This window comes from Rana temporaria, chromosome 4 (assembly GCF_905171775.1).
Source record: "Rana temporaria chromosome 4, aRanTem1.1, whole genome shotgun sequence".
NCBI lineage: Eukaryota > Metazoa > Chordata > Amphibia > Anura > Ranidae > Rana > Rana temporaria.
Genome location: NC_053492.1, coordinates 61,270,136 through 61,294,834, shown reverse-complemented (window position 1 = coordinate 61,294,834; position 24,699 = coordinate 61,270,136). Strand labels below are relative to the sequence as shown.

General features: G+C 47.6%; 1 protein-coding gene across 1 annotated transcript in view; it reads left to right on the top strand.

The window, feature by feature from the left end:
* Positions 1-24,699, top strand: part of LOC120936253 (adhesion G protein-coupled receptor F4-like) — a 330,798-nt gene that overhangs the window by 56,230 nt on the left and 249,869 nt on the right. The window contains exon 5 of the mRNA XM_040348471.1: positions 13,858-14,070. Within this exon, the coding sequence (XP_040204405.1) occupies positions 13,858-14,070 (213 nt within the window). The remainder of the gene's footprint in view (positions 1-13,857; positions 14,071-24,699) is intronic.

Below are 24,699 nucleotides of genomic sequence, written 5' to 3'. Positions count from 1 at the left end.
GTTGATGCTCCTCCCCCCCTCCATCCCCACCACAGGCTCCATCCTCAGCCCAGGCTCCATCCCCACCACAGGCTCCATCCTCAGCCCAGGCTCCATCCCCACCACAGGTTCAACCACGCAGACTGAGGAGCCAGAGCCGGGGCACCCTTGGCACAAGGATGTCCAAAAAAAAAAATTATTTTCCTTTTATTTTTTGTATTTTTTACCTATCCCTTGCTGCTCATATAATGAGCTTTTTCTATTTATTTTGATTATGCTTATATATATTTTTTTTTGGGGGATATTTTTTTTTTGCTCAGATTAGGAGCTTTTCTATATTTAGTTTATGCTCAAAGTTTTTTTTTTGTAGTCCCTACACACGGTGAGGAGTGCTGTAGTTGCTCTCCAGCTGACCTGTGGCCATCTGTTGCTAACTTGCCCCTGCTTTTATAAAGTGCAAATTTGCCCCGGCCAAACAGCTTGCGCGCTTTGGGAGCAAAATGCTCCTCACACGCGCAAGTTTATGAATCAGTGGCAGTTCCTAATTTGCATATTTGCTGAGGGATAACCATGAGAGCGCAAGTTGCTCCCTGAGCAAAATTGCCCCTTAATTGCGCCGGGGCAGAGAAACTGCCTCCGTGCAAAAAGGGCACATTTCAGGCTTAGCTTGCTTTCTGGGTCACCCGCAAATTTGCCTGGGAGCAAATCCGTACTTGCGCGGCGCAAATCACACTTGCTCCCGCGCAAATCGTACCTGAATCTGGGCCATAGACTGCAGGTTTCTGGAATGCCTTTTGCACAGGGAAACGGGTTGTGGAGTGTGTTACACACACAGGCCCAGATTCAGGTACGACTTGCGCAGGAGCAAGTGTGATTTGCGCCGCGCAAGTACGGATTTGCTCCCAGGCAAATTTGCGGGTGACCCAGAAAGCAAGCTAAGCCTGAAATGTGCCATTTTTGCACGGAGGCAGTTTCTCTGCCCCGGCGCAATTAAGGAGCAATTTTGCTCAGGGAGCAACTTGCGCTCTCATGGTTTTCCCTCAGCAAATATGCAAATGAGGAACTGCCACTGATTCATAAACTTGCGCGTGTGAGGAGCATTTTGCTCCCAAAGCGCGCAAGCTGTTTGGCCGGGGCAAATTTGCACTTTATAAAAGCAGGGGCAAGTTGGCAACAGATGGCCACAGGTCAGCTGGAGAGCAACTACAGCACTCCTCACCGTGTGTAGGGACTACAAAAAAAAAAAAAATAAACTTTGAGCATAAACTAAATATAGAAAAGCTCCTAATCTGAGCAAAAAAAAATATCCCCCAAAAAAAAAAAAAATATAAGCATAATCAAAATAAATAGAAACAGCTCATTATATGAGCAGCAAGGGATAGGTAAAAAATACAAAAAATAAAAGGAAAATATTTTTTTTTTTTTTTGGACATCCTTGTGCCAAGGGTGCCCCGGCTCTGGCTCCTCAGTCTGCGTGGTTGAGCCTGTGGTGGGGATGGAGCATGGGGTGGGGATGGAGGGGGGGAGTAGCATCAACCCCTACTTCCTCACTCCTGGCAGGTGGTGCCTGCATGCCCTCCATGGCGTTGGCCAGGCGGGTGAGCACGCTGTTGGTTTGGGCCAACATCCGCAGCTGCCGGGTGGTATTGGTCCTCTGCTGCCGCCGGGTTAATCTCCCCTCCTCCCGCACAGCAGCAGTGTTGGCCTCCACCGCACCTGCCAACCTGCTCACCAGGGATGGACTGGCCATTGGGACTACAGGGAGTTTCCCGGTGGGCCGATGGCTCAGTGGGCCGGCTTCAGTTACAGCGGACCGCTGCCCCCCTCCACTCCTCTGTCTCTCCCTTCCCGCAGCGCTTACCTGGGGGGAACAGAGAAGCATGGGGAAGGGGACAGATAGCTGACTTAACAGCTACTGCCTGGGAGTTTCTCACTTCTGCCTGATCTTGTCCCATACTGATTCTTTGCCCAGGGTGAAATAATGTCTAGCTTCCCCACTGGAACTGCCTATAAGAGTACCAGTATCTAATAAAGTGGGCCAGTCTGGATTTAGTCCAGGGCCAAATTTTTGTCCCAGTCCAGCCCTGCTGCTCACCTCCGCTGTTAGCAAAGCGATGGCGCCCTGCTGCTCGACCATGCAGGTGACCATGGCTCCACAGTTGGCACTGACTTCCTCCAAGCTCTCAGTATCTCGTATCCCCCGGTCAGCATGCAGGGTGAGGGCCTGCTGCAGAGAGGAGGAGGAGGATGCCAGGCTGTCCGCCACCCGCCTCAAGTCTCCCACCATGTCCCCTATATGGCGGGTCTGCCGGGCCTGCTCCTCCTGCAAACCTTCACGGAGGCTGGAGGGTACACCCCTCGTTTTACATAGAGCCTTCCTTGGAGGAGAGGCTGGGGCACGAACTGAGGGAGAAGAAGGGGAGTGGGCCACACTGAAGGGAGGGACACTGGAGGGGGGGACACTGGAGGGGCTTGCCCTGGAGGGGGATGACGTTATGGTTGGGGGGGTGGTGGGGAGGTCAGGGATGGTGGGATCCTCCTGGAGGTACACAGATTCATCCAGGTTGAGGATAATGGACTCCTCCACCACTTCCTCCTCCCTAGATGGACTCTGGCCGATATCCTCCTCCACCAACATGCCCAGTATCTGCAGGGGGCCTAACTGGACCCCATGATGGTCTGGGGATGGCGTGGGTCGCCCTACAGCCGACGATGGCCCAGCCTCGTCATCAACATCTGTGGATGACACAAAAAAAATATGTTGCTGGAGCAACACACTTATCATATGTTCCCTTCTACCCCCTCCCATGATACACAGCAAATATGAGAAATAAAACTTTTTACATGTTCCCTTCTACCCCCTCATATGTTCACTTCTACCCCCTCCCATGATACACAGCAGATATGAGAAACAAAAAACTTACCAGTCCCCAACAGTGGAGTCATATGCTGGGCATCCCTCCACCTGCTCCAGCGCTAGACTTTGCGCGATCACCTCCTCATCAGGATTTAGACGGATCTTGCAGGGTGGTCCTCCACCCGTGCCACTCGTATGCTTACGGATAAGCACAAGCTTATCCCGGACCCTACGCCGCATGTCATTCAACTTCTTTTGAATGTCCTCCTACGTCCTTTCTTCATTACCCAGGGCATTTATGTCCAGGGTAATGCCATCATAGATAGCCCTCCTTTGGGCTACAGTGGAGTGCTGCCGCTGGGCACCATACTGCACATCACTATGGCGCGTGAGTGCCGCAAGAAGTATCTCCATCTCTGAAGCTATAAAATTAGCTTTTCTTTTTTTTTTTTCATGAGGAGGTGCCATATCAGCAAAAAGGGCAAAATTACCTTGCTCAGGGGGGGGGGGGGGGGGAAGCAGGATGTAATTTTGCACAGGACATGCGCAGGTCTGCCCCTATTTATTTGCTCAGTGCAAGCAGCTGGGCAGAATTTGCCCTGAAAAGAGGAGCAAACCACTGCTGAGTGGAAAAAAGATCATTTGCATAGGGCACACCCACTTTCACTTGCGCTGCCTTACGCCCTGATTTTTGCCTTACAAAGGAGCAAGTTAGCAGACAAAAGGAATCCTGAATCAGGTGGCAATCTTTCCAATTTGCCCCAGCGCAGAGCAAATCAGCTGCTCTTCACATGTGTAACTAATGGGCAAATCTACCTGAATCTGGGCCACAGTGTGCAGGGTTTAGGAGAGTGCTAAATACAGAGTGCAGGATCTTGGAGTGCGTTATGCACAGAGTGCAGGGATCAGGAGAGCGCTAGGTACTGGGTGCAGGGTTCTGGATTACGTACAAAGTGCATGGTTCAAGAGTGTGCTATGTACAGTGTTCAGGGGTGCACTATGTACAAAATGCGGTAGTGTGCTACTGTATGTACTTTCTGGAGTCCAAAAAGCACAGGGAGCAGGTTTCTGGAGTGTTTTACGAAAGTAGTGCATGGATTAGGAGAGCACTAGGTACAGACTGCATGTTTCTGGAGTGCCTTTACACAGGGAGATGGGTTATGGAGTGTGTTATGCACAGTGTGAAGGAGATAAGGATCATGGTGCACTTTAACTTTAAGGCAAACATGTGCTTCTGGGGGTTAGGGTAGGGGGAATAAAAACAAATCTGTTGACTTGATTGGATAAATTACTGGTTTGTCTTATGAAGTATGGAATTTCCAAAAGAAGGTTTGTTCATCTAAGAAAACACATTACAGTGCAGGGTTGCTGATAAGGCAGTAAAGCCAGCCCTCCTGTACCAGGCCCGAGTCCCATTAAAAAGGGGGGCCTGGGCATCTGGCATTTATGCTCTTAAGAACATTTGGCAGGTGGTGAGGAGGCATTTTGCCTCAAGCTAGCACACCGTAAGTGGGGGCACTTGCAGAACAATGCTATTCACTGGAATGGGACTTGTTGGATGGTGGTATTATTTCTGCCATGGCTGTGAAGCATAGCATAACGGCCGTGGCATTTTAGCAAAAATATAATTAGATATTTTCATGGGGGGGGGGGGGACCTGTCAGGTAGGCTGTATGAGGCCCTGTGATTTCTAGCAGCAGCCCTGTTCATATGTGTAGCACTACCCCCGAAGGAGCTGCTGGTTTGTTTTGGGTGGCATGTTACCTCATGGCTCTTCCGCCGTCCTAGGGGTGTATGGTGCATATAGCAGTAACGGAATATCCACGACAGGTGTCTTTTGCTGTGCTCTTTATTACCCAGCAGGGTAAAAACATTAAAACTTGTGATGAATAGTAGAGGGGAAGTAAAAGAAGAAGTAGCAGACTCAGGCACAACAATAGGGAAACAGTCCTGCTCCCAATAATGCTTTGTATTCTCCGCCACTCTAGCCAGAGTGGGTATAGCATACCAGGACAGGCCCACTCTCACTGACCTGGCAGCCAGGGTATCACTCGAACTTGAAGGAAAAGTCTCTGCCACAGACCCTCCTGGAATGAACTTGAACCTTTAGGGAGAAGTCTCTGCCACAGACCCTCCTGGAGTGGACTCAGGGAAAAGCCTCTGCCACAGGCCCTCTCTGTGATTGTGATTACGGAGATGGTCCTCCTTGATAGAATTGCGTCTGGATCTCCTTCAGATAATTTTCAGGTACCGACTGACAGGTGACCAGCCTCTCAGTGTCTGACTACCTTGATCCCCAGTGGTTTGTCGAGACCCTATTGGATCGCCAGCTTCTCATTGGCTCTCCTCTGATGGACTCCCCACCGAACAGCTACCTCACTTGGGATCTTCAGGATTGGGAACCCAGTCGACTACTGGGCTCCCTGCCACAGCTCAAATGTTCCGGACCAACATGGTCCCGGGAACCAGGAACACTGCGTGGCACGCGCACCCCGGCCTGGAAGGCCATTACGCCAGGCGCCGTGATGCGCAGTCACCCTAAAGATGGGTGCCGCACTCTGAAGAAGAACCCAGACTAATGGCGTCCGCCCCATTAATACCCTCCCCCAGCATGCACAGCAAGGCTAAACCCTCCTGATAGGCTGCTGGGGAAGAGCACCCAAACCTTGTCTCCACTGCTGCAACCCACTGCCCTGGGGTAGGAAGTACACCCCAGTAGCAATAGACAGCCCACAGCACAGCCAAGCTGAGACAGAGACCGAGTTTGAACATAATAATTGGATCAGAGTCAGTTAACACTCTGATCCCCCTCTAAATTTAACTAGCACCGGTACTTTTAAGTAACTAGGCGCTACACACTCCCCCCACCTGAATAGACACTGTCCTCAGTGTCCCAACAAGAAGGTGTTCAATCCTGAATGCCTGACCTGAATCTGCTTTTACAGAACAGAGGAAAGATAGAAAGATATAACAATATAAAACATTCTTTGTACAATCTTTACAGTGATACATTATGACATCAAAACATTCCTGACTATCTATTCTGCCCCGTTCTCCAACAGCTTTGATAGTAGATCAATAACCTGCAAAATATAGAAATGGAAGAACATATGCAAATATACATTAATACACATTTAAGGTCACTAAGGGTAGAACTGAAGCTGCACCTTCCCCAGTAAAGGCAAAACCTCCTTTCCTCCCAAAGAGACACATCAAAAAAAAACTAAGTGCTGAGAATTTCTTAAAATGCAAGACTTAGGAGAAATATATATACAAGTTAGTCTCTCTGTGGTGGTAGAAGTTGCAGAACACTGCCCCTAGTGGTCAGTGCGCTGGTACTACCAACATAAGGCAGTCCATACTCAAATTAGAGCAATCAGGGGAAAAAAAACTTTTCTTCTTCTTTTTTTCTTGCTGTGATGAAGCCGGCGAGACCCTAATCTTACTAACTTATCACAATGTTCCCTCCCCCCGAAGTCCTTCACATACAGCCAAATGTGGATCCGGAGGGAGAAGAAAAAAATGAAAACAAAACTGAAAAGGGGCGATCACTCCCATCCATGACTTCTTCAGAAAGCAGCAAACAAAAGTGACACTGTAGGCATTGGGCCTACTTGTAGAATACTTGTAGAATCTGGAATCCGGCATCGGCTTGAGCATTTCTTGTGGTGATCGACATGGTCCACTTTTCCAGGACTCTTGAGAACCACTCGATCGCTGTAAATGTACCGGCCAGGGCTCCATACCTTTAAGCAATCTTCAAACCGGTGGTCTAGATTGACAAAGGTATAGTCCGTGTCACGAGCAGCACCTGGGACATTCAGATATTCCCAGATTACATCCTTGCACCATTCCTCTCTCATTTCCTCAATTTGTGCCACGAGAGCTAAAGGCACATAGGGGAATTCCCACCCGTAGTCCTGGGCCACCTTCTTCATAAGTATGCGTTGAAGGCGAGCCAGTTTCCGTAGGGTTCGGGGGTGTCCGAGTCCCGTCATGACAATGGCGTTGGGTGCTCTTCTCACTACGGGCAATGCGGCTAGTATAGGAACAGTCTCTTTAGCAGCACTGGCGCTTGGCACCGTAATTCCCCAAGTCAATTGCGGAACATCCACCTGTGGTGCGGTGTTCCTGAAACATTTCTGGTGCTTGCGGGGCTTGGAAGCATGGGAGCTTCTGCCCCACTGTAACTCAGGCAGATCCGGCTCCATCCACCGATTGGCACTCACATCGGATGAAGAGTCAATGTCAGAGGTATCATACTCCTCAGCAGGCAAACAGACACGTCCTTTCACAAGTGTACTGACCTTGTCGTGTCCGAATATAGGTAGGCCTCGACCACAGCCGTAGGAGACCTTGACTCCACTGCTGCCACCCATTGCCCTGGGGTAGGAACTAAACTCCAGTAACAATAGACAGCCCACAGCACAGCCAAGCGGAGACAGAGACCGGTTTTGAACATAATAATTGGATTAGAGTCCGTTAACACTATGATCCCCCTCTAAATATAACTAGCACCGGTTCTTTTTAAAGCGGAGGTTCACCCTAAAAAAAAATTCTAACATTACATTCAGCTCACTACCGACATTAACAGTATGCAGATTTTTTTTTTTTTTTTTTGCCGTACATACCGTTTTTTTCCCCCCGGGTAGTGAATCCCCCGGAGTCGGCGTTCCTATGCACAGGCTTAATGATTGACATGTGACAAAAGCTTCCCCTCGGCGCATACGGCCGTGTCACGAGTTGCCGAAAGAAGCCGAACTGCGAGTCGGCTCTATGCGGCGCCTGCGCACCGACGTTCGGCTTCTTTTGGCAACTCGTGACGCGGCCGTATGCGTTGAGGGGAAGCTTTTGTCATACGTCAATCATTTAGCCTGTGCATAGGAATGCCCACTCCCGCGGGATTCACTACCCGGAAGCCGGGGGGAAAACAACAAAAAAAACGGTATGTACGGCAAAAAAAAAAGATCTGCATACTGTCAATGTCCGTAGTGAGCTGAATGTAATGTTATAATTTTTTTTTAGGGTGAACCCCCGCTTTAAGTAACCAGGCGCTACACATGCAAGGTAAAATGATCTTTCCATTGAAGTATTACTATTACCTGGAAAATATGATCTGTACTGGTGGAATTTTTCTTCCATTTTTCTGTCACATGAACCAATTTTCTGCAAGGGTTCAGGTGTGTTTAACTGTACCTAGAATCACATTTTTTTCACATACCATTTTAGTCATCAGCTGATGGATATATTATTTACAGTAACCAACCTTTCATAAATATGAGGTATGACTGCATTGCTAAGGTACATAAATACAAGTTGAACGGGTCTGTAAGGGTTTTTTTGGTGAAAAAACTTTTTAACAGCTCACAGAAGGAAGTAAACTAAGAGCTATAACTGATGAATTATAGGGGACAATGTACTGTATATCAGGAGCTTTAGACGTGGATCAATCACACCAGCATTCCTAATATAAGTGGTTGCGAAAGTTGAAGGTTTTTTACCTTCATGTATTCGATGCATGAAGGTAAAAAACCTGTGTGCTGCTCCCCCCTATTTTCCAAAAGCCATCCTAGCGGCTGATTAGCCTCTAGATGGCTTTTACAGGCAGTGGGAACGAACATTCCCCGCACGCCACCACCTCTCTCCAGGCTCTCCTGTGTGATCGGGCTATCATAGGCACCAGTGTTGCTAACCGTCAGTATTTTTAGAGTGCCTGCTACAGTGGTGTGCGGGTCTAGCAAAGGCAGTGCCTGAGTGTGTCCTGTGATATCATAGTGCAAGGGAGCCGAGCGGAGTGACTGGAGCTCCGTTACGGGGACCAGAGCAAGGCAAGCGACAAGCAGGACTGTTAGGGCTGTTTGGACTGGAGTTGACTGAATGGACCACCTGGTATTGAGAGAGACAGCCACTGTGACTCAGGAGGAATGTGTTGTGTCGGTGTCACTGCTGCACACTGCTGTCAGTGTCACTATCAGAGTCTATTTCATGTTTGTGTGCCGCCCATTCAAATTTCCTGCCCCCTGACTCCTGTTCCTGCACTACTTACTATATCGAAAATAAAATAGGAAATATGTTTTTTGCCTTAATATCTACCTAAATTACATTGCTAATTGCATATTGTACTTGTTTGTAGCCCAAACACTGAAATTTGCACTTTAAACTGTAATTTAATAACTTTTGGAAATGCAAGTAATAACTTGGCGGTGCCAGTACATTTTGGGGTTTGGCAGATGTAATCACTGGCATTTTTGTGGGGGGAGGGGGACAGAGATCAATGTTTTTTTTTCTTGTGCCTTCTAGAGTAGAGGAGAGACAACAACACCTCCATTTTTTAAAGTCTAAACTTTTTTCTCAAAACTGTCGTTCTTTTTTTGTTTATAGTGCAAAAAAGAAAGAATGCAGAGAAAAAAAAAAAAAAGAATGCAGAGATAATCAAATACCACCAAAACAGAGCTCTATTTGTGAAAAAAAGGGCAATTTTGTTTGTCAGTTCAAGCGACGCAGTGCCGTATCGCAAAAAATTACCTGGTCATTAAGGGGGTAAATCTTTTCGGTCCTTAAGTGGTTAAAATTATTAACCCCTCCCTTTTCTGATAATTTTTCTGTCTGTTGATATATTGTACCTCTATGAAAATAAAATAACCCTGAAGGAATATAACCGCATATATATAGTCCTTCACCATCCTCCAAGTTAATTTGCTTTAAACAGCACCATGAAATGAGGAAGAGAACACAAAAACTGGTTATATAACATTTAGGAATTAAAAGAACTTGAAGCCTCTGTTTGTGAAATGCTTGGTGGGGATTTCCACTGCCAAGTTGTTATTGGTCTATACATACTGCTCGTTGTCAATATTCTCTTTCCTGTTTCCTCGTATGAGAAGAATAAATATAACCTGCAATATAATACATTTTTGTTTTGGGCTACAGAGGCTGTTGTTAAATCTTACCCTGGGCCTCCTGTGATATTTCCAATCAAGAAGAGCTGGCATCAAATGTACAGGAGGAGAATTCAGAATCATTGTCACTAGTCACAGATCCCCTTTGCAGGCTGTGCAGTATGGAGAAATTGTTTAGCTTGGCTTCTGAGCTTCTGGTCATCCCAGCCAGCACTGAAATTGACCCTGTATGCCTAATGCAGTCTTTTTTGGGCAGATTTTGGGCCAGATTCACAGAGATCGGCGTATCTCTGTGCGGGCGTAGCGCATCTCATATGCGCTACGCCAGCGTAACCTAGAGAGGCAAGTACAGTATTCACAAAGCACTTGCTCCCTAAGTTACGTCGGCATAGCGTAAATGGGTCGGCGTAATTCAAAGTAGGCAAGTAGTGGGCGTGTTGTATTTAAATTAACCATGACCCCATGTAAATGCATGGCCAAATGAACGGCGCATGCTCAGAATCACGTTGAATTTACTCCCTAAGATACGCTAGCTCAATGCCTGTGACGTGAACGTAACCTACGCCCAGCCCCATTCACTTACGTAAACAACGTAAAAATATATGCTTGTTCTGACGTCCATACTTTGCATTACCTGCGCCTCATATAGCAGGGGTAACTTTACGCCGGACGTAAGCCTTCGACACGTAAAATCTACGGAAGCGCCCCTAGTGGCCAGCGTAAATATGCACCCAAGATACGACGGCGTAGGAGACTTACGTCGGTCGTATCTTGGCAAAATTCCGTAGTATCTTGTTCCCTGAATAGGGCGCATAGATACGACGGCGCATCACAGAACTTACGCCGCGTATCAATAGATACGTCGGCGTAAGTCGGCTCTGAATCTGGCCCAATGTGTCTCCTTATGCCACGTACACACGGTCGGAATTTCCAACAACAAATGTTTGAGAGCTGGTTCTCAATTTTTCCGACAACAAAAAGTTCTTGTCGGAAATAAAAAAAAATTGAATGTTTAAAAACAACCCACTCGGGGGCGTGGCCAGAATGTGAACCAGGGCAGCTGTGCTTTCCCAGAGCTCCGATCCTGCTTCCCTTCTACCAGCTTTTACAGCCGCTGCAGCACTTGTTTTTCTTCCCGCTGACCACCGTCTGCTCCCTGACCACCTCAGGATCAGAACCATCTCTTTGGCTCAGCCCGGATGGGACCACCCAAAACCTGCTCCACACAGCCTGATTCTGGAGCGCTCCACACTTCCCAGCCGGCGGACAATTTAGCCGCACGTGTGTCGGCCGGCAACATGTCCACCAGCAAGCAGTCCCTGGAGGAGAACGGGGTCACAGTTCATCCCTCCGGGGTGGCCACCCTGGCAGCGATAGCCGAATGTAAACCATCCCTGACGGCCAAAATTGATTATGTGGCGACAGATGTCGGCCTCATCTTCCAGGACCTGGACAAATTCCGGGCCCGGGTCGCAGAGGTGGAGAACCGGGTCTCCAGTGTGGAGGATGTGGTCCACACGGACTCCAGGGACCTCAGGGCCTTACAGTTCCAGGTACGTGCCCTGCAGGGCAGGAGAACATCCGCATCCTGGGCCTACCTGAGATAGCGGAAGGTTCCAGGCCTACAGAATTTACTAAAAAGCTTCTCACTGATTTGTTCGGCCCACTGATTTTTTTATCTTAATGCATAGAATGTATTAACCGCTTCACTACCCACCCATAGTCAAATGACGTCCACAGGAGGGATCTCCCATCCTGGGTGGACGTCATATGACGTCCTGGGCTCCCCGGCCATCTAGGGGGCGCGCCTACGGCATTGCGATGTCTGTCGGGCACCCGCGATTGACCGTGATCACGGCAGGACTGTAAATCTGTGTGTGTAAACACACAGATACATGTCCTGTCAGAGGTGAGGAGACCGATGTGTGTTCCCAGTACAGAGGAACACAGATCGGTCTCCTCCCCTTGTGAGTCCCCCCCCCTACAGTTAGAATCACTCCCAGGGAACATATTTAACCCCTTGATCACCCCCTAGTGTTAACCCTTTCCCTGCCAGTCACATTTACACAGTAATCAGTGCAGTTTTATAGCACTAATCGCTGTATAAATGTGAATGGTCCCAAAAATGTGTCAAAAGTGTCCCATAGGAGTTTACAACTCCTTTAAGGCTTTAGAATCACTTTAATGCTCTGCATTAAGGTGAAAAAAAAACTACCTGCTACCCCCATCCCCCTCCCTAAACATTGACCTGACTCCTCTCTTACCTATATATTTACCAGCTTGTGCAACTGTATTGCACAAAGCGGTCCTTAACCTAACTTCTGGGGTATCCTGCCTGCAGTTATATCTTGGCGCACCTGTGGTCTTGCTGTCAAGCCAGACTGTGTGCGTCTATGGACACACAGTGCGGCTTGGCTCTCCCCTTGCTTCCTACTCACATTATTTGATTCACAGCAGCAGGAGCCAATGGCTCCCCCTGCTGTTTATAAGATTGTGGGAGAAAGAGAACCAGCACTGCTGCAGATGGGCACAGCACTGAATTGATGCAGTACACAGGTAAGTATTTAGGGCCAGATTCACAAAAGAGATACGACGGCGTATCTCCTGATACACCGTCGTATCTCTTGTCCTATCTATGCGGCTGATTCATAGAATCAGTTCCGCATAGATAGCCCTTAGATCCGACAGGTGTAATTGACTTACACTGTCGGATCTTAGGATGCAATACCTCGGCCGGCGCTGGGTGGAGATCGCGTCGTTTTCTAGTGTCGGGTATGCTAATGAGCATTTACGGCGATCCACAAAGGTTTTCGCGTTCGCAAGTATTTTTTTCCCGTCGCAAAGTTAGTCATACTTTAACATGGCTTAACTTTACACAGCCCATGTTAAAGTATGGCCGTCGTTCCCGCGTCGAATTTGAATTCTTTTTTTTTCGGCGTAAGTACGTTACGCACATCGCGATTCACAAAAACGTCGGGTTGCCGTAAGTTTGCGCAAAGCACATCGGGAAAATTGCGAACGGAGCATGCGCAGAACGTCCGGCGCGGGAGCGCGCCTAATTTAAATGGTACACGCCCCATTTGAATTGGGCGGGCTTGCGCCGGACGTGTTTACGATACACCGCCGCAAGTTTACAGGTAAGTGCTTTGTGGATCAGGCACTTACACTGAAAACTTGCGGCGGTGTAACGTAAACGGGTTACGTTGCGCCAGCGCAATTGTACCTGAATCTGGCCCTTAGGGAGGAGAATCAGGAGGGGAAAGTATGTTACCTTAAGGCAAGTAGTGCATTATTAAGATAAAAAAAAAAAAAAAAACTTTCGACTTTGGAAATATTTTAAGCTGGACATACACTGTACAAATTTTGGCAGGTTTCTCAAGAACCAGTCAAAATTCTCTTGGTGGGTGGCCCTGTTAGCCGTCTCCTGCCAAAATTTCCTTGATTGAAAAATCAAAGGAGCTAGGCAAAAAACTGTCAGCTGAAAAGTAGTTACATCCAATCAGATTTAACCTCTGCTTGAGTATTTTGACAGCTGGTGGGGCCGGCTTTCACAATGCAATAGAGGGAGAATCGTCCATTGATGTATAGCGAGAACATGGCCAGTCTTTTACTCAACAATCATGATAGCATTCACGCACCAGCAACATGCACTACATCAGGGGTAGGCTACCTCGTCCTCCCAGCTGTGGTGAAACTACAAATCCCATCATGCCTCTGCCTCTAGGAGTCATGCCTGTGATTGTCAAGGTCTTGCATTGTCTCATTGGACTTGTAGTTTTACCACAGCTGGAGGGACGAGGTTGCCTACCCCTGCACTACAACAGGAGCTGCACATCATTGCTCTGGACCTGCTTCCTGATGGTCACCATTCCTGCACAATATGTTCCCCTTATAGCCCCAACTAGAGGGCATCTGACAGGATTACACAATTAGGATAAAGCTGTCACCCCCCAAATGGAAGTGCCTGAATGAGGACCTTCGTAATAGGGTTACCCAGTATTATTTTAGTAAAAAATAAATGAACAAAACTTTTGAACTTGCAATTATCATCTTAACGCTTATATGACATTTTAGTGACCATGTTTACATTTGTTTGAATCACGTCTTTCTTTTTTCTTATAGCAAATCCAGATATAACAATTTCTCCAGACCCCATTTTCCAAGGAGACACTGTAACAATTAATTGTATGTTCAGTGCGCCTGGCGACATTTCCTGGTATTTTAACTCAATAACACCAATTTTAGCCAATCAAAAATACAACACCTCTTCCGGTCTGCAAGGCACAATGGTGCAATATACACTGATGATAAGAAATGTTATTGATACTGATAAAGGTGAGTAAAGAGTTATTACTATTCTAAAACACATCAGTGATGTTTGGCTGAGAACAAGCAATGTTGTCTGTTTGTTTTGTACCCCTGGGAAAAAGGAAGAGAATTGAAAAGTTGCAACCTGCATTCTCCATCAACCGATAAGAAAAAACAGCAATGGTGAAAGATTTTGAAGGTTTATTTCAAAGAGAAATGTCACGACAGTAAAAGTAAATGTTAGAAAGCAGATATATGAATTCACATGAAGGTCCTCAGACATAGCAAAAACACAAAATAAATACACTTTTGCTGCAAGAGGACTGAAACACCATCAGCAAAATTACGCTGACACTGAAGCTCTTAATTTCACTTATTAAAGCAGAGTGCCACCCAAAAGTGGAACTTCCGCTTTAAGGAGTCCTAACCCCCTGACTTGCCACATTTGGCATGTCATTTTTTTGGGGTGGGGACCTAGTTTTGACAGGTACCCAGCTCCCACTTCTGCCTGCGCCGCGTAAGCGACTCCCACTCTCCCTCCTTGTAATCTTCTGGGATATGTCAAAGGTCCCAGAAGATTGCTCGGCCATTTAGGAAAGTGCAGTGTTACTCACTAGTGTGGGCACCCGGCTGTGACAGCTTGCAGCTTCACAGCCGGGTGCCCACACTAGTGATGCTGGCGCAGAGGAGAGAACTGAGGTTTTGGGCAGCCGCATCGCTGGACCGTGGGACAGGTAAGCGTGTGTTTATTAAAAGTAACTTTTAATGAACTGAAAAATTTGTGGAACTCTGGGGCTTTAAGCTGCTTTGGTAAATTTTAAATTTTCTTGAAAAAATTTTTTTTCCTGTATTTATAGGGCATGGTTTCTTTTCTTATTGGTGCATTTGGGGTAGTTTAGTATATTTGATTGTTTTTATAGTTGTATTTTTTCCCTTTTTTACACTATTTTATCATAATTTGCACATTGTTACTTAAAGATTTTATTTTACCTTTTTTTCCCCCGGTTTTATTTGTATGAGAAAAACTTAAAATATTTTGGCTAATGGTGGGCCATTTATTGGCGCTTTCACACTGCCGTGCTGCAGTGCAGCACAGTGTACCTGAGGTTTTAATACAGGTTTTCCATAGACTTCTATTAGATCAGGTGTTTTTAGTGCATTTTCTAAAAGCACCCCAAAGATGCAGTATGCATGATTTTTGGTGCACTTTTAGAACATGCAAAAAAAGAAAACACCAGATACATAGTAGATGAGGTTGAAAAAATACACAAGTCAATCACGTCCAACCTATGTGTGTGATTATATGTCAGTGTTACATTGTATATCCATGTATGTTGTGGTTGTTCAGGTGCATATCTAATCATTTTATGACACTATCGATGCCCCCGCTGAGACCACCACCTGTGTAAGGGGATTCCACATCCTTGCCGCTCTTACAGTAAAGAACCCTCTACGTATTTTAAGGTTAAACATCTTTTCTTCTAATTTTAATGGTCATGTGTCTTGTTAAACTCCCTTCCGTGAAAAAGTTTCATCCCTATTGTGGGGTCACCAGTTCGGTATTTGCAAATTGAAATCATATCCCCTCTCAAGCGTCTCTTCTCCAGAGAGAATAAGTTCAGTGCTCGCAAACTTTCCTCATACCTAATATCCTCCAGGCCCTTTATTAGCTTTGTTGCCCTTCTTTGTACTCCCTCCATTTCCAGTACATACTCCTGAGGACTGGTGCCCAAAACTGGACAGCATACTCTAGGTGCAGCCAGACCAGAGTCTTGTAGAGCGGAAGAATTCACGTTTTATCTCTGGAGTTAATCCCCTTTTTAATGCATGCCAATATTATGTTTGCTTTGTTAGCAACAGCTTGGCATTGCATGCCATTGCTGAGCCTATCATCTACTAGGACCCCCAGGTCCTTTTCCATCCTAGATTCCCCCAGAGGTTCTCCCCCCAGTGTATAAATTGCATTCATATTTTTGCCACCCAAATGCATTATTTTTTCTACATTGAACCTCATTTGCCATGTATTTGCCCACCCCATTAATTTGTTCTGATCTTTTTGCAAGGTTTTCACATCCTGCGGAAAAGTTATTTCCCTGCTTAGCTTAGTATCGTCGGCAAATACAGAGATTGAACTGTTTACCCCATCCTCCAGGTCATTTATGAACAAATTAAATAGGATTGGTCCCAGCACAGAACCCTGGACAACCCCACCATTCCGAGTACTCCCCATTTATCACTATCCTCTGAACTTGCCCCTGTAGCCAGTTTTCAATCCATGTACTCACCCTATGGTCCATGCCAACTGACCTTACTTTTTACAGTAAATGTTTATAGGGAACTGTGTCAAATGCTTTTGAAAAATCCAGATACACCACGTCTACGGGCCTTCCTTTATCTAGATGGCAATTCCCCTCCTTATAGAAGGTTAATAGATTGGTTTGGCAAGAACGATTCGTCATTAATCCATGCTGATTATTGCTAATGATTAGTGTTGCTCACGAATATTCGCATTGCGAATATTCAACTCGAATATAGCATATTCGAGAAATCGCGCTATATTTCGAATTTCGCGGTGAATATTCGCAATTCCGAATATTCGATTTTTTACAATTTTTTTTTTAAAACAGATCACATCCTAGATATCTCCATCGACGTCTAAAAGCATTGCTGGTATGATTAGAGACCCTGGGCCGAGTAGCTGAAGCGTTCATTGAATTTTCTCGAAAAATCGCAATGCGATTATTCGGCAAACGCAATATCGCGCGATTATTTTCTTCGCCCCTATCTTCCGCATCAGAGCGATTTTTACAGTTTCATTTTTAAAACAGATCACATCCTAGTGATCTCCATAGACGTCTAAAAGCATTGCTGGTATGATTAGAGACCTTGGGCCGAGTAGCTGAAGCGATCATTTTATATTGCCGAATATTCGCAATGCGAATATTCGGCAATAGGAATATTGCGCGATTATTTTCTCCGCCCTTTTGCATCAGAGCCAATCAGAGTTCTCCTTCCACACTCGTCAGAGGTTAGCAACCAATAGGAACCTGCCTGCATGGACATTATATAAGCTCACTCCCAGCACCATTTCATTGCAGATTCAGAAGCTGGCTAGAGAGTGTGGAGGCTGTTTCTGTGTTCCTGTGTCTTTGTTCCTGATTGATTTATATCATCACCAGCATAGTGCTGCATTGCTATTTAGTGATTCCAGTGCATCTTTTCCAGTATATCAACTGCTTTTTTCAAAGCAATAGACCCAAGAGCTTTTTTCAAAGCTACGTTTTGTGCTGTTTTGTGCTGTTTTGTTCATTTGTGTTACTGTTTGATCCTGCATCTTTGCTGTTCAGTGATATTTGCTAGTGATTTCAGTGCACATTTTGCTGAGCTTTCTAAAAGAGCTTTTCTAAAAGCTAAGTTTTGTTCATCTTGTGTTACTGTTTGATCTTGCAGCTTCGCTGTTCAGTGATATTTGCTAGTCATTTCAGTGCACATTTTGCTTAGTTTTTCCTAAAGAGCTTTTCTAAAAGCTAAGTTTTGTGTTCAGTTTAGTTAAATTTTGTGTAGTAAGTGTACACACTGTTAGTGTACATTTATTTCATCTAGCTTAGCTTAGTGTGTGTTTTGTGTTTAAAAAAAAAAAGTTAGTGTTTGTTTAGTGCTTTTTTTTTTTTCTTTAATTTTGTAGTCCTTGTCTTTGGTGTACTACTTTTCTTATAGTTTAGTAGCTGTCTGTGTACGTCTTTGTCTGCGTGCCTGTCTTGTAAAAAAAAACACAAAAACACATTTTGTTCACATTTTCCCCCCCCAATAAAGTTTACCCCCCCCCACACACATATCAGCAATAATGAGCGGCATCCGTGGCCGTGGCAGCAGGGGTAGGGGAGTTACTCCCAGTGCTGGGTCGCTGCCAGCACGGGGTACCTCTCGTGCCCCTACTAGTGGTAGAGGATCGGGTGCAAGGGGAGTCCGCCTGATCCGGGAGTTCTTCCCATCGGGCAGCCGCCCGATATTGCCATCTCAGGCTGAAGTAGTGGTGGACTACATGGGGCACAGCAGTGCCACTGAGTCGTCGGTCCCGACTCACAGTAGTACCACCATTACACCGGTGCCTGTAGTACCCCCCCCCAGCCCCCAAGAGTCCAGCATCTTACTGTTCGACAGCGACAGTGAGAGGGATATCTTGGGGGAGGCCATGCATCAGGCAGACCCTCAGCTCTGTCCTGATGGTCAGGACCTTTTTGAAGGGATGGATGAGGAGGATGGGATACCTGCTGGCAGTATCCCAGAAACATCCCTTTAAACTGGTGCTGCTGTTTTGGTGCAGGAAACAGCAGCACCTAGTCAGACCCAGGCGTGGGTGAGGGGACAGCGGAGCCAGGCTAGAGGCTCCATGTCAGTTGGTTCCCTCAGACCAACACATCTCAGCCCTTGGTCTGACATCTCTGTGGGCGAAGAGGGTGACCCATCATGGTTGCCATCTGACGCGTCGGCTCACTACGTCAGTGACGACGGGGAAGGTAGGCACCCTGGTGAAACGGTGCGCCAGGTCACCACCAGGGAGACCATCGTCAGGGTCTCCACTGGTGATGGCAGCAGGAGGTGTCAGGAGGAGCAGCAGCAGCAGCAGCAGCAGGCAGCTCCACCTGTGCGCACCGAGTCCCAGCAGGTGCAAGTAAGCGTCACCCCATCTGACAGGAGGGCGGTGCTGAAGTCACCTGTCTGGAACTACTTTACCCTGGTGGCAGACAACCCTACCGTGGCCATCTGCCGGATTTGTAAAGTGAGGGTGAAGAGAGGGAAGTGTTTGGCTCGGGTGGGTACCACAGCCCTGAACCAGCACCTGAGGATAAACCACTGGGCGGTGTTTGACGAGATGAAGCGTGGTGGTGGTAGCAGCGCCACCACCACAAGTGAGCAGGGTACAGCAGCCCCTGCCACATCTTCATCTCTTTCCAGCAGGTCATGCCCCCCCGCTCCCTCTAGTAGAGGTACTGGTACCGGCAGCCAGACCTCTACTTCCACAGCACCCTCCACGTCTGTGTCCCGCACTGCCGTCCGGCGCCAGGCGTCGATTTCAGACGCCTTTGACCGCACCACTCCCTTCCCCCCTGGAGACCGACGTGTGCGTTCCCTCAATGGGCTCCTGGCAAGGGTTATTGTCCAACATCTGCTGCCCTTCAACATAGTTGACAGCAACCCCTTCAGGCAGATGTTGGAGCAGGCCCAACCCCAATGGCGTGTCCCCAGCCGCCATTTCTTTGCCATGACTGGTGTCCCTGCCCTACACCAGCACATTGTGCAGAATGTAACCCTGTCGCTGGATCACGCTGTCAGCGACAGGGTTCATCTGACAATGGATGGCTGGACCAGCAGGCATGGGCAGGGGCGCTACATCAGCTTCACGGCCCATTGGGTTTCCCTCCGAGGCGTCGGTGAGGGATCGGTGGCAACCGATCTTGTGGTGCCGCCCCGGGGTGTCCAGGGGAGAACTGCTGGTCTCCCTCAAGCCACTGTCTCCGCAGCTGCTGAGCCTCCCAGCAAGCGCCCCCGTAGCTACTCAAGTGTGGGGTACGTGCGCTGTCAGGCCGTGCTCCAGCTTGTTAGTTTAGGGGACCGGAGACACACTGGAGAAGAAGTGCTGAAAGCACTTCAGGCTCAGGTCCAGAAGTGGCTGACACCCCGAAGGCTCCAGGCAGGTATGGTTGTCTGCGATAACGGCAGCAACCTACTCGCCGCCCTCAGTGCTGGCAGTCTGACCCACGTGCCCTGTCTGGCACATGTCCTCAACCTGGTGGTGCAGAAGTTCCTGCGCACTTATCCCGGGTTGAGTGACATTGTGGCAAAGGCGCGTAGGATTGCCAGCCACTTCAGGCGCTCCCCAACCGCTACCGCGTCCCTGTCCAAGTTGCAGCGGAAGTACAGTCTGCCCCTTCACAGGCTGATTGTGGACAGTGTGACGCGGTGGAACTCCACCCTCCACATGCTGAAGAGGTTGTGGGAGCAGCAAAGGGCGGTGAGGGAGTACCTGATGGAACTAGGCACTGAGAGGGCTTCACCACAACTCCCTTTCATCGCCTGTGCGGAGTGGGGGCAGATAAACCAGGTCTGCCAAGTGTTGTCCTCCTTCGAGCAGGCGACCAAGATGGTCAGCAGTGAGCACGTCGGCCTCAATAGCGTGCTGCCAATAGTGTTCATGCTGGAGAGGACAGTAGATCGCCTGCTCGAAGCTGGGGAGAGTGCCTTGGTGGAGCAGGAGGAGTCAGCAATGCTCCACCGAGACCAGGGCCAGGACGAGGAGGAGGAGGAGGATGATGATGATGAGGAGGAGGTGGTTGCTGGTGTCGTCCCGGAGTCAGGGCCTGGTCAGGAGGGAGAGCCGGTGTTGGGGGCACCGATAGTCCGGGGGTTGGGCATCTCTGAGTTTGACCAGCAGCGCCTCAGGGATGAAGAGTCGCACCTCATTCACCTGGCCAGCAGTGAGGAGTCACAGCGGGCTGTGCTCTTCCCCATGGCTGCCCACATGCTGAGATGCCTCAGGAGGGACCCCCGGGTTAAGACCATCAAGGCGAGGGATGATTTCTGGATGGCCACCCTTTTGGATCCCAGGTGCAAGGGGAAACTGGAGCAGTTCATCCCAGCCAGCCGGAGGCAGCACCGGATGGAGGAACTGCAGGCAGGCATTGTCAGACGGTTGGAGCAGGCAACTCCCCGGCCTCCAGTTGTCCCCCCTCATCTCACCCAGCAGGTGGCTGCACCCAGCAGCAGCCGAGCAGGGGACCTAATGGATGAGATGAGGATGTTCTTCCAAACCGAGCGACCCAGTACCAGCACCAGCAGCAGCAGCAGTCACCACCAGCGGCTGGCCCACATGGTGGCAGACTACATGGCGTCCGTCGGTGCTTCTGACAGTATGAGCACCGACGACCCCATGGAGTACTGGGTTGCCAGATTGGACACCTGCCGCGAGCTCGCTCAGTATGCGCTGGAGTTATTGTCTTGCCCCCCCTCCAGCGTACTATCTGAGCGGACATTCAGCGCGGCAGGTGGGGTGGTCACGGACAAGAGGACCCGTCTGTCCACAGACTCCGTGGACAGACTCACATTCATAAAGATGAATGAGTCCTGGATCGGCGGTGACTTTCTGGCACCCGTCGTCGGTTCAGGGCGCTGAAGGGTCCCTTGTCATGCATTCCCTGATGGAGCCCCGGACCTGATGTATTTACAGTGCTGAATATAACTATTTTAACATCTGAGAAAATCAATGTTAATATTTGGTACAGTAGGCTTTCTTTGCAATTACAGCGGTCAAACCTTTCTTGTAGTTTTACACCAGCTTTGCACACACTGGAGGAGGGATTTTGGCCCACTCCTCCACACAGATCTTCTCTACATCAGTCAGGTTTCTGGGCTCTCGCTGAGAAACACGGAGTTTGAGCTCCCTCCAAAGATTCTCTATTGGGTTTAGGTCTGGAGACTGGCTAGGCCACGCCAGAACCTTGATATGCTCCTTACAGAGCCAATCCTTGGTTATCCTGGCTGTGTGCTTTGGGTCATTGTCATGTTGGAAGACCCAGCCTCGACCCATCTTCAAAGCTCTAACTCAGGGAAGGAGGTTGTTGCCCAAAATCTCGCAATACATGGCCACGGTCATCCTCTCCTTAATACAGTGCAGTCACCCTGTCCCATGTGCAGAAAAACACCACCAAAGCATGATGCTACCACCCCCATGCTTCACATTAGGGATGGCGTTCTTGGCATGGTACTCATCATTATTCTTCCTCCGAACACGGTTAGTGAAATTATGATCAAAAAGTTATATTATGGTCTCATCTGACCACATGATTTTCTCCCATGACTCCTCTGGATCAGTCAAGACACCTATGTCAGCAGTTATTTCACACCCTATATACTCTTATTAACACTGCTGTTCATCATGGCACCTCCTGCCCAAGTGATATGACTCTGTATCAACTACTACTGGTAATACTACTACTGCTGCTTCTGCTGCTGCTGCCCAGTCAATACACCTATGTCAGCAGTTATTTCACACTCTATATACTCCTATTCCTACTGCTGTTCATCATGGCACCTCCTGCCCATGTGATATGACTCTGTATCAACTACTACTGTTAATACTACTACTGCTGCTTCTGCTGCTGCTGCCCAGTCAATACACCTATGTCAGCAGTTATTTCACACTCTATATACTCCTATTCCTACTGCTGTTCATCATGGCACCTCCTGCCCATGTGATATGACTCTGTATCAACTACTACTGGTAATACTACTACTGCTGCTTCTGCTGCCCAGTCAAGACATCTATGTCAGCAGTTATTTCACACCCTATATACTCTTATTAACACTGCTGTTCATCATGGCACCTCCTGCCCAAGTGATATGACTCTGTATCAACTACTACTGTTAATACTACTACTGCTGCTTCTGCTGCTGCTGTCCAGTCAATACACCTATGTCAGCAGTTATTTCACACTCTATATACTCCTATTCCTACTGCTGTTCATCATGGCACCTCCTGCCCATGTGATATGACTCTGTATCAACTACTACTGGTAATACTACTACTGCTGCTTCTGCTGCCCAGTCAAGACATCTATGTCAGCAGTTATTTCACACCCTATATACTCTTATTAACACTGCTGTTCATCATGGCACCTCTTGCCCAAGTGATATGACTCTGTATCAACTACTACTGGTAATACTACTACTGCTGCTTCTGCTGCTGCTGCCCAGTCAATACACCTATGTCAGCAGTTATTTCACACTCTATATACTCCTATTCCTACTGCTGTTCATCATGGCACCTCCTGCCCATGTGATATGACTCTGTATCAACTACTACTGCTAATACTACTACTGCTGCTTCTGCTGCTGCTGCCCAGTCAATACACCTATGTCAGCAGTTATTTCACACTCTATATACTCCTATTCCTACTGCTGTTCATCATGGCACCTCCTGCTCATGTGATATGACTCTGTATCAACTACTACTGCTAATACTACTACTGCTGCTTCTGCTGCTGCTGCCCAGTCAATACACCTATGTCAGCAGTTATTTCACACTCTATATACTCCTATTCCTACTGCTGTTCATCATGGCACCTCCTGCCCATGTGATATGACTCTGTATCAACTACTACTGGTAATACTACTACTGCTGCTTCTGCTGCCCAGTCAAGACATCTATGTCAGCAGTTATTTCACACCCTATATACTCTTATTAACACTGCTGTTCATCATGGCACCTCTTGCCCAAGTGATATGACTCTGTATCAACTACTACTGGTAATACTACTACTGCTGCTTCTGCTGCTGCTGCCCAGTCAATACACCTATGTCAGCAGTTATTTCACACTCTATATACTCCTATTCCTACTGCTGTTCATCATGGCACCTCCTGCCCATGTGATATGACTCTGTATCAACTACTACTGCTAATACTACTACTGCTGCTTCTGCTGCTGCTGCCCAGTCAATACACCTATGTCAGCAGTTATTTCACACTCTATATACTCCTATTCCTACTGCTGTTCATCATGGCACCTCCTGCCCATGTGATATGACTCTGTATCAACTACTACTGCTAATACTACTACTGCTGCTTCTGCTGCTGCTGCCCAGTCAATACACCTATGTCAGCAGTTATTTCACACTCTATATACTCCTATTCCTACTGCTGTTCATCATGGCACCTCCTGCCCATGTGATATGACTCTGTATCAACTACTACTGCTAATACTACTACTACTGCTTCTGCTGCCCAGTCAAGACATCTATGTCAGCAGTTATTTCACACCCTATATACTCTTATTAACACTGCTGTTCATCATGGCACCTCCTGCCCAAGTGATATGACTCTGTATCAACTACTACTGCTAATACTACTACTGCTGCTTCTGCTGCTGCTGCCCAGTCAAGACATCTATGTCAGCAGTTATTTCACACCCTATATACTCTTATTAACACTGCTGTTCATCATGGCACCTCCTGCCCAAGTGATATGACTCTGTATCAACTACTACTGGTAATACTACTACTGCTGCTTCTGCTGCCCAGTCAAGACATCTATGTCAGCAGTTATTTCACACCCTATATACTCTTATTAACACTGCTGTTCATCATGGCACCTCCTGCCCAAGTGATATGACTCTGTATCAACTACTACTGCTAATACTACTACTGCTGCTTCTGCTGCTGCTGCCCAGTCAAGACATCTATGTCAGCAGTTATTTCACACCCTATATACTCTTATTAACACTGCTGTTCATCATGGCACCTCCTGCCCAAGTGATATGACTCTGTATCAACTACTACTGCTAATACTACTACTGCTGCTTCTGCTGCTCAGTCAATACACCTATGTCAGCAGTTAATTCACACTCTATATACTCCTATTACCACTGCTGTTCATCATGGCACCTCCTGCCCAAGTGATATGACTCTGTATTGTCAATGTCTACTACTACTACTACTGCTCAATCAAGACACCTATGTCACTAGTTATTTGCCACTCTATACTACTATTACCACTACTGATGCTGCTGCTGCTGTTCATCATGGCACCTCTTGCCCGAGTGATTTGACACTGTATTGTCAATGTCTACTACTACTATTACAGCTCAGTCAAGACACCTGTGT